The 15,069-nt window shown below is 33.6% G+C and overlaps 3 protein-coding genes across 4 annotated transcripts; all 3 read left to right on the top strand.

Moving 5' to 3' along the window:
- The first annotated feature begins 3,541 nt into the window (after positions 1 to 3,541).
- LOC25483872 (serine/threonine-protein kinase D6PK) lies at positions 3,542 to 8,781 on the top strand. Its single transcript, XM_013612586.3, has 3 exons — positions 3,542 to 3,747; positions 4,567 to 6,500; positions 7,687 to 8,781. Exons 2-3 carry the CDS (start codon positions 4,777 to 4,779, stop codon positions 8,540 to 8,542), a joined length of 2,580 nt encoding a protein of 859 aa, XP_013468040.1. The 5' UTR covers positions 3,542 to 3,747; positions 4,567 to 4,776; the 3' UTR covers positions 8,543 to 8,781.
- Positions 8,782 to 10,110: 1,329 nt separating this feature from the next.
- Positions 10,111 to 10,677, top strand: LOC112418595 (uncharacterized). The gene has a single exon (XM_024775007.1). It carries the CDS (start codon positions 10,111 to 10,113, stop codon positions 10,675 to 10,677), a length of 567 nt encoding a protein of 188 aa, XP_024630775.1.
- A 223-nt stretch (positions 10,678 to 10,900) lies between these two features.
- LOC112417493 (uncharacterized) lies at positions 10,901 to 13,809 on the top strand. 2 transcript variants are annotated; one of them, XM_039827295.1, is made up of 4 exons: positions 10,901 to 11,301; positions 11,834 to 12,591; positions 12,685 to 12,811; positions 12,935 to 13,809. In XM_039827295.1, exons 2-4 carry the CDS (start codon positions 11,834 to 11,836, stop codon positions 13,589 to 13,591), a joined length of 1,542 nt encoding a protein of 513 aa, XP_039683229.1. In that variant the 5' UTR covers positions 10,901 to 11,301; the 3' UTR covers positions 13,592 to 13,809. The 2 variants fall into 2 exon arrangements, with proteins under 2 accessions (XP_039683229.1, XP_024629203.1); XM_024773435.2 differs by having other exon boundaries at positions 10,902 to 11,301; positions 11,831 to 12,591.
- Positions 13,810 to 15,069: the final 1,260 nt, after the last annotated feature.

Genomic DNA, 15,069 nt, shown 5'->3' on the forward strand with positions numbered 1-15,069 from the left:
TCTATCTATGACATAATGTATGATGATGTATCACATTCACACATTGTGGCTATTCCTCGTCTTGATTGGAAGAAAATAAAATACGTTATCGGTTATAATAATATACAGTATATATTACTATATTAGTATTGAATTGAGGTCCATGTGGTTTACATATTTCGTTAGGTCAGCTTCAAACATCATTAGGTGAGAATTAATTTTGTCACTAATTCCATTCAATTTGACTTGTGATTTAAGTCTTTGAATAAAACCTTGCTATCATGTCATTTGATCTGATAATTTCATTGTGGTAAGCTTTGACAATTGATTAGCATTATTATATTTATAATAATTATATATAAGGAAGAATTGAAGTTTTGCATAAAGCGATGAACTTTCCCCCCTAGCTTATGTTTGGATCTGAGAGACTTTATTCGTGATTTTTACAACTCAAGTCTACATTTTGATTTTTCTAAATTCAAAGACAATATGTAAAAGCATGTCAAATAAAATTAGTGTATTTGGTTCAATAAAAATGGATTTATTTAGTTTAGAATTTGAACCAAATACACTAAAGTAACCAAAAATTAGTGTATTTGATTCAAATTTTGGACTAAATAAATTCATTCTTATTGATAAACTTTTGTTTATAATTATGATGGGAGGAAGTAGCTCTCATGAATTTAGTTGGTTATGCGTTGAACAATTTATAATTATGATTATGATCATAGAAGAATGTTTAGAGGATAAAGAGATTTATCGTCAAATATTAATAACTTTTTTTTTATCACTATCTCTTTTACTATTTATTAAAAAAAATCTCTTTATGTGTGTGCTAAAACACTACTCATTTATGTTATATAATGACCAATATTTAAATGGAAATGTTAACAAGTACCCTAAAAACACTTGATAAGAAACTTAAAATGTGTCTTGAGATTTGTGTACTCAACACATTAAAACATCAAAAAATAACTTTTTCTACATAAAAATTATCAATTGTTCCTATTTTTTAATTCTTAACAAGCGTCCTAAGAATATTTGTTAGTACGATCCATATTTGAATCATCTTTTTGTTTATAATAGTAGGAGGAGGTTGTGCTACTAGTATTAACATTTGGTGATTGATGAAGGCTGATTTTTTTTTTTTGAAAGAAATTGATGAAGGGTGATTGGTTGGTGGACATTCAAGTTGTCTCAGTTTTGGGATTCAATTTTATAAATGATCATGATCATAATGGCAAGGTAGAGTGCAATGATATTAGGTAAATTAAGTTCATGATGATTGATGACCACCATCCTTCTGCAGTTCCAAAGTTGCTACACCCACATCATATATTGTCGACATGAGGTTTTTTATTGTTAAGATTATTATGATTCTTCTATAAAAGTATACTGTAGCATTTGGGTGCCATTAGTTTTTGGTGTCATTGGTACCTTTGTGTCTATCTTTCTTTTAACAATTCATTATCTTTCATTTAAATGATTTATTTTAATTATTCATTCATCATTCTCTCTCATCTAAAATTAACCTTTGTCACCAATAACACTAAAAAACTATGACATTCAAATATTTCCCAACAATATGTATACAATAATGGGACCATGTTGTTAAATATTATGAAATTGAAGCCATAATCATCCACTAGATCTAGGGAAAAAGAATACTAGGAGAAAAAAGAATACTATGTATATTCCTACTTGATATGCAAAATCGGTGTCCTAAAAAAGAATTTGGTCTTTCTTCACCTCTTTACAAAATTATATAATACTACAAGGGCAATTTTTTTATTAAATATAATACTAGGGCAAAAATGATAACTTCAACAGATCTATTCTTGGTAAGTAATTTTTGTGTGTGTATATCTTAGTTAAAAACTAGAAAACGTAAATCATCTCAACCTTTCGTTTTAAGTGTAAACTGAATATCGTCTATTCATAATTTGTTAGACTCAAATCTAAAACCTCTAGTTAAATATGTCAAGAATTGGCTTCATGAGATGATAAAGGGTATCTCCTCCATTTTGTTTGTTACGAGAAACAATGTTATTTTTGAGGATCAACATTGGTGTATTTAAGATGTGGTGCAAAATATTTTTTTGTTACATGATGAATGTATTTGTTACTATCCATTTGAATTGGATCCACACTCATCGAGTCTATTAGCTCATTAGACCCCCCATCCCCACACATACACAAGGTAAACTCAAACTTAATATTGATGGTAGCTTGCTAGAAGACTCTGGGTGTTGGTGGTGTTGTTCACAACCATTATGGAGATTTGATAGCTGGTTTTTCGCACTATGAAGTTGGAGGTGATGCGCTATTAGCTGAGCTGCGTGCTATTTATATATGTCTTGATTTTTGTTGCAAGAAATGCTATGACAATATTATTTGTGAGAGTGATTGTTTGGAATCAGTTGAGCTGATTATCAATGGTTGTGATTGTTTGGTTCATTATTTCCTTACCTTACGGCTTTGCTTATAAACTAGTACTTCCTCCGTCTTAAAATATAAGCAAAAAAATCTCATATTCTTTGTCTCAAAATATAAACAAAAAAAACCAACTTTTATGCCATTATTATATTTTTTCAAACAAATCATCTTTTCCAATGTAAAATTCAATGAAAATTGCATTCAATATGTTCTCCTTTTTATTTTCTCTATAGTTTTTAACCAATGAGAATTATTTTTACATTTTTCCATAAAACTTATTTTAAGGAGAACACAAAAAATTATACCTCAAATCACTAAATGTTAGTTTTTTTAATAAGTGTGAATTATTGTTTTTTTGCTTATAAATTAGAACGGAGGAAGTATAATTGAGTTCATTTAACCACACTAACTCGAATAACTGTAGGCAAACACTTGAGCTAATGTCAAAAGTGAGGACGTTAGGTTACGTTCACATGTTATCTTTATTCTTGTTCAAAAATGTTTTCTTCTTTTATTTGGTAGGAAAAAAAAAACATACAATGTTCATCATAGAATCAAATAATTTCCTCTAAAAAAAAAAGAATCAAATAATTTAAAATCTTAGTGTGAAATGTTTTTTATTTTATTTTTTATATTCAATAGTCTGAAATAAATTAATACTCCTCAAATAATTAAACAATAATTCTGACAATCACTGACCTCTACCATAAACATCACATGGAATATAACATCACCTTTATTTTAAATGCAAATCATATAATATCATTTTGTTTGTCTGTTTGTTGCTACATATATTTAATTAACTCAATAACTGAAAAAATAGCATTGGATACTATGTAAAGAATTTCCTAATTAAAAAATATACCGTAGTAATTTAATTTAATTTATACATAGAATGCAAATCTGAGATCTTCAATTTTTTTAGTAATAATTTAAACCAAAAGGCGACAAAAAAACATAAAAAATAATTAAGATTACCGTGTGCCCCATCCTATGGTTCCTTTTCTATGTATTTTTCAATCATACATCATACATGCACATGAAAATGAAACGATTCAAATTTTAATTTATTTAATTTCATTTTTCTTACATCGTGGGTCCCTCTACTAAATTATCTGTGCCAGTGCTAAAAGCAATATCATAACACAGGAAAAAAAATCATAATCATTTTTTTTGCATCTTCTTCTTCTTCTGAAGCTTCCTTCATCATTTCCATGGCAGTTTAGGGTTTCTCTCTCTTTCTCTGTTTCTCTTCAAGTTTTTCACCTGCTTCTTCTGTATTGTGGATTTCATACGCTAAACTCTCGATGATTTCAATGTGCTTACTTGCAGGTGTGATTTCAGATCGAACTCTGAAATTTTTGTTTTGAGTTTCTGTAATCAACAGTGTTTGTTGTTTACTTTGTTTGAATCTGTTACATGATAATACAGCTTTTTTGTGTTTGTTGTTTTGGAACTTCACTTTTTTGGTGAAGAAGCTTTTACTTCTATTTGAATTTATCTTTCATGGAGGAAGAAACTGCACAATGAATCTTCATTGTTGTTGTTCTTTGTGATTTGTTTGTGTTTTTCTTGGGGATGCTGTGCATATGGATCTGCAAGTATATTTGAATTATTTGCAATTATTTTTCCTGAACTTGAAAATGTTGTGGTGAATATGAACAAGAACTGGTTTAATAGTTTGGTTTATTTGAGATTTGATCTGCTTTGGTGATTTTGCTTATTGATGAAAATTAGAAAGTGGATTTTTTTGCTGCTATGATCAGCTGCGATTTAGCCCTTGTCGCTTCGATTTTTTTAAATTATTAAGAAAGGGGATTTTTTTTTTTTTTTTTTTGTGTGTTTTTTTCCTTGATTTATCTCTTATTTACCCTTCTTTGGTTTATCAAATTTATGAATGAATGTTTAAATTATTATTGTATTCTGTTGTATAAGATGGATTTTGTTGTTTTCTTATTTTCACATTAATTTCAGTGTGTCAATATGTTAAAACATACAATTTGGATAAATAAAAAAAAATTCAGTTTGTTTTCATTTGATTTCTTTGTCGTTTTTCTGTCGATTAACATCCTTCCATGTATTAATATACTTAATTTTCAGTTTTCGCATCGTCTTGGTTTGCTGATGCATTCAATTATTGACCGTTATCAGGTTTTTATGTCACTTAGATGGTAAAGAAAGGGATGTACACTAGTCTGGTTTGAATTCTGAAAGCTGGATTGCGGATTCATTGTGCTTGAGTTGAGAGCTTGTGGTTTCTGAAACTATTTGTGAAATGAATCACAATAGACTTTTTGGTTGAGAGTAAAATTGTTTCTGTTATTCATACTACACTGAATTTAGTGGAGGAAATTATCTCCAATGGGCTCATATTCGGGAACTTGTGAAATTGTTGAAGCGAGGGATGACGTAAGTACAGTGAAAGATGCAAGGATATATCCGTCCAGTTCTGGATATAGTGTAGCTGAGAAAAATCAGAAGCTTCCTTCGCTGAAACTGGGATACAAGGATAATCTCGATGATGATATTAATAAGCTGTTTGAAACAATTTCTCTGAGATCTTCGTCAAGGGATTTGAGCTATCTACCAGATGGAACAAGTCCAAAGTTGAAAAGCGCGTTAAAAAAGCCAATGACAATGGGTGTACCTCGATCTCCACGAGTTGGGATTTCTGAGCCGGTGACTTTGAAACAGGCATTAAGAGACCTTTGTATATCTAAGGCATCGGAAATGGCTGCTATGAAAAGGTTATCAAAGTCAGGAGCTTCTCCAAGAATATCAGAGGCCGGGAAGATACAGACATTGTACAATTCGGTTGTCACTGATGCTAGGAGATCAGGGCCTTCTAACGTTGACAGTAGTAAAAGGAGTTCAACTGAAATATCTCCGGTGCTGGAAGAAAGCAAGTCGCTTGGCTTGAATAAAGAATCACAGTCTCTTCAAACTTCCGAAAGTGTATTGAGCCAAAATGTTCAGTCTTCTGAAATTCCAGTTGCAACTGCAGAAAATGATACAGGGGCTTCATTGATGCGAAGTGATTTGGAATGTTCATCAAGTAAAGTTGGGGTTTCATCCCAATCATCAGAACCTATTCAAATGGAAAAACAAATGTCTGCTTCTTCTCCACCTTGTTGTAACACCAATGGAAGTAAAGTAGAGTTGCCTGAAAAAGATTCTTCCCCTAAAAAATTAGGAAATAAAGCATCTATACGGAAAGGTATATTGCAAACAACATCTTCCTCATCTACTTCAATAAATGGCAATAGAGTGTGTAAACTTTCGCGCCACAGCCCCCGAGCAGTAAAATCGATCATAAAAAACAAGAGTTTGGGTAAGAAGAAACCAAAGCAGGTTTCTGATTCTGGTTTACATGTTTCTCCGTCAAATGAAGCAAATAACAAGTCAGTTCCCGCCACAACTCCACTTGTTTGTGAGAGATGTTGGTGTGAAATAGAAAACAGCAAAGGTAATATAACACCGGGACCTGCAGATGGAATAAACTTGAAGAGCATGCTCTCTGGGCCAGCACCAACTAGTTGTAACAACAGCGGAGAAGTTGCAAAAGTGAAAAAGAATGGCAGATTGAAAGAGCAGCTTGAATTTTCACAAAGTTCAAAGAGTAGCCAAGGTGACTACAGCAGTAGTACAAGTACCAGCGACGAGAGTAATGTCAGTGGTTCTAGTTTTGGCAATAGGCCTCACATGTCAAAGGATTTTAGATGGCAAGCCATACGAGATGCTCAAATGCAGCATGGAGTATTAGGCTTGAGAAACTTCAATCTTTTGAAGAAACTTGGTTGTGGAGACATTGGTACCGTATATCTTTCTGAACTAATTGGCCAAAATTGTTTGTTTGCTATTAAAGTAATGGACAATGAATTTTTGGCACGAAGGAAGAAGATGCCTAGGGCACAAACTGAAAGGGAAATATTACGAATGCTGGATCATCCTTTTCTTCCAACACTTTATGCACAGTTTACATCAGAAAATCTGTCATGTCTTGTCATGGAGTATTGTCCCGGAGGAGATCTTCATGTTCTACGTCAGAAACAGCTTGGCAGATGTTTTTCAGAGCCAGCAGCAAGGTATAAAACTATGAACTACTATTCAGTAATATATTAAGATTTTGTTTTCCTTTTGGTCACAAGTTATATCATATGTTTAATTTACATAGTTGCTGATATATGCTTGTGCTCATTCTCATCAATCATAATTTGACATGTGTTTCTGGTTTAGCCAGTGCGTTCAATAAGGTTTTGAATTGCTGCACTCTATAAAATACGAGTCTGAGTTATAACATGTTGTGCACTGTTAAAGATTGTATAGGTTGAAAATGTATTTTCTCTTCCCCCTTAACCTAGCACACTTGAATTTTGATTCATGCTTCCTTTGTTAAGTATCCACTCTCTCTTTCTGGATGGCTATTTCTTTCCTATAATGATGAAATCTTGCCTGTACGGGTGACATACACTTAGCTAAATTTTTAAGGTCTGAGTTAGGCTTATTTCTCAAACTTAAGGTTGAAGTATGGTTTGCATGTAAACTCATGGACCAATGGGTTATGGGCCCACCATGCTTTTGGTGTGCAATAATGGGTGGCTCAATAAAGGATCTAGTATCCCCACTAAACTAATTTATAACATGAGGATCATCTAAGCATTATGTAAGCACTATAATAAAAAGTTAAATGTCTAGGAGATGTGAGACCAAACCCATTCCCTCTAGTCCGCACACTTATAGTGAGGATTGGGTGCTGCGTGCTGCTATCTGAAATTGACAATACAAGTATCATTGCAATGAAGACAGACAAAGTGGTCCAATAACATAGTGCAGCCGCAGAGTTAGTCACAATTAAGGCATATTTTTTTATTTTCAAACAAATGATTCTGAAAGTTCCCTAGGAGAAGCAATTGTTTGTTTATCTTCTTACTGTTATGTCTGATTCAATGTCTACTTATTTGTTTGTATAAATAAAACAATTGCTCACTGGCTTTTTTGATCAAGATTAAGCAAGTTAAATTTTTTAAAATAGCTTTTGAAGTAAAATCTATCAATACAATTTTATTGACTTTATGTAGATTGCACTGGTGTGACATTAGTCTTGATTAATAATAGTTTCTGCTATGTGCATGCAATTTTTTGACAAACACATTACGCCACTTGCACACTGTTTAGTAGTTATCAAGTGCAAGCCAAACCTTCTACTCTAAACGAAAACACATATAGATTGGAATGTGATTTTGTATTTACCAGTGAACCTTGTACATGCAGGTTTTATGTTGCTGAAGTCCTTCTTGCTTTGGAGTACTTGCACATGCTCGGAGTTGTTTACCGTGATCTGAAACCAGAGAACATTCTTGTTCGAGAAGACGGTCACATTATGCTCACTGATTTTGACCTTTCACTCAGGTGTGACGTTAGCCCAACACTTCTGAAATCATCTTCTGATATAGATCCTGCCAAGGTTTCTGGTACATGTGCAAAGTCAAGCTGCATTGAGCCATTCTGCATTGAACCATCTTGTCAAGTTTCATGCTTCAGTCCTAGATTCTTACCACCTGGGGCGAAAGCAAGGAAACTCAAAGCTGATCTTGCTGCTCATATCAGATCATTGCCACAGCTTGTGGCAGAGCCCACGGATGCAAGATCAAACTCATTTGTTGGTACTCATGAATACCTAGCTCCCGAGATCATCAAAGGAGAGGGACATGGAGCTGCAGTTGATTGGTGGACTTTTGGTGTTTTTCTGTACGAGCTTTTATATGGTAGAACACCCTTCAAAGGTTCTAATAATGAAGAAACATTAGCCAATGTCGTGTTGCAAAATCTCAGATTCCCTGATAGCCCATTTGTTAGTTTCCAAGCAAGGGATCTTATCAAAGGGTTGTTAGTTAAAGAGCCTGAAAATCGATTGGGTACAGAGAAAGGGGCTGCAGAGATTAAACAACATCCGTTCTTCGAGGGGCTTAATTGGGCTTTAATACGTTGTGCTATTCCACCAGAACTTCCAGACCTTTGTGAATTCGAGTTGGGAGTTTCAGACATGATCGCACAGTCACAAAGCAAGGGTGGTAAATATTTAGAGTGTACAACAACAGGTGGACAAGTGGAATTTGAGTTGTTTTAGAGGATGTTTCTCTTAGTCAACAGTGGCATTCTTCCTGTGGATTCGTTTTCGGGTCTATGGGAAGCTAATCAACATGTAACCATTATGTAAGCCTATGTTGTAAATTAGTTTTGATTATAGCACGGTAAAATGTGCTTTATAAGGTGTAGGAGGTTCAGGTTATATGGCAACTTGATAGTCTGAAAGAAGATAAGCTTTATAACTAAAAATGCCAATAATCCATCAATTCCTATGCTGAATATCCATCAAAGCAAATTTTTTAACTTCATAAAAAGAAATATTAATGCCAAAAGAATTAATTAAGATTTTAATAATTGAATGGGATCTAAAATGGTGTATTTGGAACATGTAGTTTGTGGCATCGAAAATCTGTCCATCGTATGACAATTTAATTCATGTACTGTTAAAAGTTTTTTCTTTCTGGTGTTATAAACCCAGGGCCGTTCCTATAAAATAGGAGGCTCGGTTCTATTTTCAAAATAGGCCCGAGTAAAATAAAAATGCATTTTTTTGTGTGTAGCTAAGCTTCATTTAAAAATCAGAATCAGAAGAACTTTTAAACATGAAACAAAATAAAATAAAATTAATTGAAAGAGGTGAAATTTACCAAACGGTGTCATTTGGAATGTCACTTCTACGTCGTAGGAAAGAGGAAAACGAATAGTTTATGCGAAAAAGAAATAATTGTTATGATTTTTTCAATGAAATAGCTTTTCAGATTAAGTGATTATACAAATTGATGATGGTTTGATAGCATCAAATTTATTTCCAGAAAGTAGAACTAGAGTTTAGAAAAAACTCATACGTGTACTAAAGAAAAAAAAATAACATGTAATTTTTTAATGGATTAATAGTGCTTTACCCCTTGTAATATAGGTCATTTTTTGTTTTCCCCTGTAAAATATTTTTTTTTTGAAATAGTCCCCTAATAGGTCATAAAAAAACGACTTTATTTTTTCTTTTTGTAGAATTTTTTCATTTTTTTATGACCTATTAGGGGGGTATTCCAAAAAAAAATAAAAATTACAGGGGGTAAATCAAAAAAATATTTTACAGGGGGAAAATAAAAAATGACCTATATTACAGGGGGAAAATAAAAAATGACCTATATTACAGGGGGTAAAGCACCATTAACCCTTTTTTAATTTAAGTGAGGGAGGATATTATAAATTTTTTTGAGGCCCATAGTTTTTGGAGGCTCAATTCGATAGAACCTCTTGCACTCCCCAGAATCTGACCCTGCTAGTACCGACTCTATGTACTCCATAATACTAATCTGGTTCAATAAGGTACAAAACTTTTCCATAATTGCCTTTTGGTGTTATAATGATCTAGAGTTATGTGGCATTTAGTATGTGAAGGCTAAAGACTTTTCCAAGATTGGCGATAGATAACATATATTATCCTTTTGAATTCTCATATTTTCTCTGTGTCAAGGTCTAGATATAGATAACATATCTAAGTTGATTCGTACACTAGTGAATGATATTTGAATTCTTGCTCCTTTAATCATGTGGAATATTTGGTGCACAAGAAACAAGCTAATTTTTGATAATGTACAACCAATAATGAACTCGACGATTGCAACTATTTCTTCTCAACTTCAACTTACCCACCAAGCTTTTGGGAATAGTCCATCAGTGTCTCATATTCTTACTCCAAAGATGGTGACTTGGCAACATGGAGATGAGGACACCATGATCCTCAATGTTGATGGAAGTGCTTTGGCAAATCTAGGAAAAGTGGGTTATGGTGGTCTAATTAGTAAGCACGACGGCAATTTCCAACTTGGTTTTTTCGAAAGTGTGGGGATCTTTAATATCCTTCATGCTGAGATTCAAGCTCTCTGGATTGGAATTAAGTTGTGTTGGGAGGCAGGCTATAAAAAACTTATGTGTTACTCTGACTCTCTTCATGTGGTGCAATTGGTGTCGACGGACACACCACGTTTCCATCATTATGCAAATATCTTGAAACTTATCGGAAACTACCTTGCTAAGGATTTGACAGTTACTATTTACCATATCCTTCGAGAAGGAAATTCATGTGCAGACGTTCTCGCTAAGTTGGGACTAATGGTTCATAATATCTTGTCACGGTCAATGAATCTCCCTCTTATTTATCATTTGTTTTAATGGACGATACCTTAGGTGTGTCCTTCCCAAAGACCTATTTTTTTTTTTCCTCTTTTTTGTTTTCTTTTCCTTTTCACTTTTTCTCATGTAACCAAAAAAAAAAATATTCATTGCATGTAGATTTGGATGAACATAAAAATTTCTCGCAAATTTGGTTTGGGTTCATGAAGAGGTGGTGCTTACTTTCTTTGCCTCTTTGTTTCTATACTCTTATCAAACAATCCTTGTTTAATTTGCAAACCAATGTTGATTAAATTAACAATTCTAAAAGCTTTATGGATGATGTTTTACCAGAACAATGTCTTTATGAACACGGATGATGGAGTTTAAGTGCTACAAGTTGATTACTGTCCATGCTGGTTTGAAGAAAGAAAGTTGGCACATAATCCAAGGCCATTTATTAGGAAAAAAGTTTATGAGATTCTTTTCAAAGTTTGCCAGGAGTTTTTCCTCGGAAATTCCCTCGCAAAATTCTTAAAGCCGTTGCAACTAGCCGTTACCAGTCTCTATATTATCTCACTCATTTTTTCATTCTTATTCATCTTCTCACAACTCTTTACATTATTTCACTCAATTTTATTTTAATCTTCATCTTCCTGTCAGTGTTTCATCAGATTATTACCGGTTAGTTTCTAAATTTTATTTTAATTCATATATTTATATACTATTAGTATTATTTATATACACATATACACTGTTGGTAAAAACAATATAGTTAGTAGAAAAGTTAATAAAAGTTGTTGTAAGAAATTAGTAGTAAAAACATTAAGTTAGTCAAAATGCTTAATGGGTACATAGATTTTAGAATTATTCTATATACATATGCATTTGATTATGTAAAAATTAGAAAAACTGAAGTTTGTCATAAAAATATTATTAACATAAAGGACTTAGCCATTAAAAAGGTTAATTAGTAAAAAATGTTAATAAAAAGGAAATAGTTAGTAGAAAAGAGGTAAATTATAGGGTTATTTTATAGTTAGTAAAAGGTCGTAGTTAATAAAAATAATATTAGTTAGTAAAAATAGTGTTATTTAGTAAATTTTGTGCATAGATTTTAGCTTTATTTTATACGAGTACCAGAATCCTTTTCGTAGTTCATAAAGGGCAACGAAAAAATAGAAACTAATTTGAATTAATGTCAACAACGCAGAAGATGGATCAATATATTATACATCGAAGTTGGATGTACGAAAGAACAATGGGGAAAAAGTCACTTCAACCACTTTTTAAAGAAGGAGTTCGTGGATTTGTTGCTTTCATAACGTCTCAAGACAGCCATAAAAGGGATGGAGGGACACGGTGTCCGTGTCTCAAATGCACTTGTAGGTTCTACAGAAGCGCGGAAGAAATCATAACACATTTAGAGAAAGTTGGTTTTATGGAGGAGTATTGGTTGTGGAGTCATCATGGTGAAGGCCTTCCGCTTACTAATACTGAGGTTATTCATGATATCCGCGCTTATGCCAATAGAGTACTTACAGAGTGTGGTAAGAGACCACTAGAGCCTCGTAAACCTCTAAAAAATACGAAATATTGTACTTACAGAGTACTTACAGAAGCTGAGTGTAGACAACTTGTTCCTCCTCCTCCGTTTTGGATACCTCGTGTCAAGGATTCTTCATCGGCTCCACCTCTTTATAGTACCCCTTTTCCGTGGCCTATTCCGAATCCTGCAATGGTTACTCATGGAGTTACTACTTCATTATCTACACATTCACCGGAGAATATTACTACTCCGTTCTCTACACTACCTCCTCCCACCACACAACCTTCGATCGTGCCTGAGGTAGTACCCGATGAGCAGCAGCAGCAACAGCGAGAAGAAGCAGATCCTATGCAACAAGCACATCAGTTTCAAGAAGAAGTGGAAAAACAGGATGGACGTTATGTAATCTACCTTTTTAGTGACTCGTAAGTATTAAAAAAAATCAATTTCCTACATACTTCATTTCATTGATATTTCTTTTTTAAATTTCTTTTTTAATAAACAATTTAAATGTTTAGGTTGATGCCGTCCAACATTTCAGAACAATACATAAAGTCGGCAATACAAGCTTGCTACAAAAAGTTTTGGCCCCATTATGGATACCTTAAGGATGAAGACAAGAGAGATGTTTTTGATGAGTTTAGGGTAAGTGAAAATAATTTTCATGATATCATATTTATAATTACATTTATATATAGTCTAATATCATATTTTTGGTTGATTTATTATAAATCTATGTATTCTAATAGTTACAATTATTTATCGCAGAAACATTGTGTTTGGGAAGCTCATCATGAAGCTGAAGTTAAGGATATTTTTCATCATAGAGCTCGATCCCATTTGTCTGATATGCTATTGGATGAACATAACACTTATTGCGGAAACAGTGATTATCAGCCCGGATGGATTGACGAAGAAATTTGGAATCAACTGTTACACTATTGGGCCACAGATGCGAGGATTAAAATTCGTCCTGAGGCTGGAAAAAGGATTCGAGCATCTATGGAAGGAGGATTTCTGCACTCAAAAGGTTGTGTTAGTGCTCACACCCACGCTGGGGAGGATGTAGCAGGGAAGGGGGCAAATTACAAAAAGTTTGGTCTTGGAAGTTTGGCTCCCAACATGAGACGTAGATCTCTTTTTGATGTTCTTGACAATGCAGAAGGATCTTCTCATCCCCCAGAGTTGACTCCTGAGATGCACACGCTGATGCAACAAATGACACAACAATTGCAGGCTCAAAGTAAACAGTTGCAGACTCAAAGTCAAACGGAGAAAGAGTTGAGGGATCAATTACATCAGGAAGTTGAGCATAGAAGAGTGTTTGAAAAAAGGATTGAACAACAGTTTGCTTCCCATAATCGTCCACCCATACCATCGCCTGTAGAAATCCCCCAATATGATTCTGAGGAGGAGTATTCATAAGAAGTCAAACAAAGGATCTAATTCGTACTAGCATCTTAATCTTTCATATGTTGCTCCAAATAGAATTAATCTAAATAACCAGACAAAAGGTTCTAGGCACTTCTAATAGAATTATGCAAGACTCAAGTTCATGGCATAGCCCCTATGGTTATTTGTCATCGAATTTCACTATGTACTAGATATTTTTAGTTTCGAAATTATAGTTTGAATTGTGATCATGTATATCATTGTATTTTCTTTATTTGTTTTGCAGCTTCTACTTGTATGCAGCTTTAAGTTATGTGTGAATGGTGTGGTTGAATTATAGGTGCATTTAGAAGTTCTTATTTACTGCTTATTTAAATTTATCTTATGACTAGAGTGCTCATATCTTAAGATACATGTACAATGTACATGTTTTCAATTGATTTCAAGAAGCTTCCTATGATAACTTATGAAAACATTTACAACATCACGAAAATACTGTAACCATATTCTATCTTTTGATAAGGAGCAATCCTTTGTACGCAGATTTGGATAAGGCAGTTCCTGATGAGCATAAGAAATTTCTTGCAAATTTGGTTTGGGTTCATGAAGAGGTGGTGCTTACTTTCTTTGCCGCTTTGTTTCTATGCTCTATATCAAACCATCCTTGTTTTATTGGCCAACCAATGTCGATTCAATTAACAATTCTGAAAGTGTTTTGGGTCATGTTTTACCAGAGGTGATAGCTCGCTTCTTATCTTCATATTACTGCAACATATTTGATCTTGTAGCTTCGAATGAACTGGCTAATTGTAATTTCTTATAGGAACTGAGTGCAAGTTCAACCATCATTGTTAGTGGTCGTCAACATGGAACTGGCTAATCATATGTTATAATTAATTTAATTATTATCTTAAATTAGAAAAAAGAGCTGGGGAGAAATCCATTAATAAATAAGCTACAAAAGCGTACCCTCATCAGAAAGGGGATAACTGATACATATGTTAACGATCCTTCTAGAGATACTAAGGTGAATTTGTATTTTGATATCTTTGAATTATTTTTTAATGTTTTTTTCACTAACTATTACTTGACTTGATTATTTATCATTTATGTATACATGAATCTTATGAAGAAAGGAAGAGACAATTGCTATTTCACTCTAATGCCACATCCACATCATCATCATCTGCTCAACAAGAATTGTCTGAGCATATTACATCACAACTTTGGGAGGATGTAGCAGGAAAGGGACAAATTACAAGAAGTATGGTCTTGGAAGCTTGGCTCCCAACATGAGGCGTAGATCTCTTTTAGATGTTCTTGAAGATGTAGAAGGATCTTCTCATCTCCCAGAGTTGACTCCTGAGATGCAAGCGCTGATACAACAAATGACACAACAGTTGCAGACTCAAAGCCGGCATTTGGAATCTCAAAGTCAAGTGGAGCAACAGTTTGCTTCTCAGAACCGTGGACATAAACTTGGACCATAACTCATCTTTTAGTTGCATTTT

Source organism: Medicago truncatula, chromosome 1 (assembly GCF_003473485.1).
Source record: "Medicago truncatula cultivar Jemalong A17 chromosome 1, MtrunA17r5.0-ANR, whole genome shotgun sequence".
In the NCBI taxonomy this organism is placed as follows: domain Eukaryota; kingdom Viridiplantae; phylum Streptophyta; class Magnoliopsida; order Fabales; family Fabaceae; genus Medicago; species Medicago truncatula.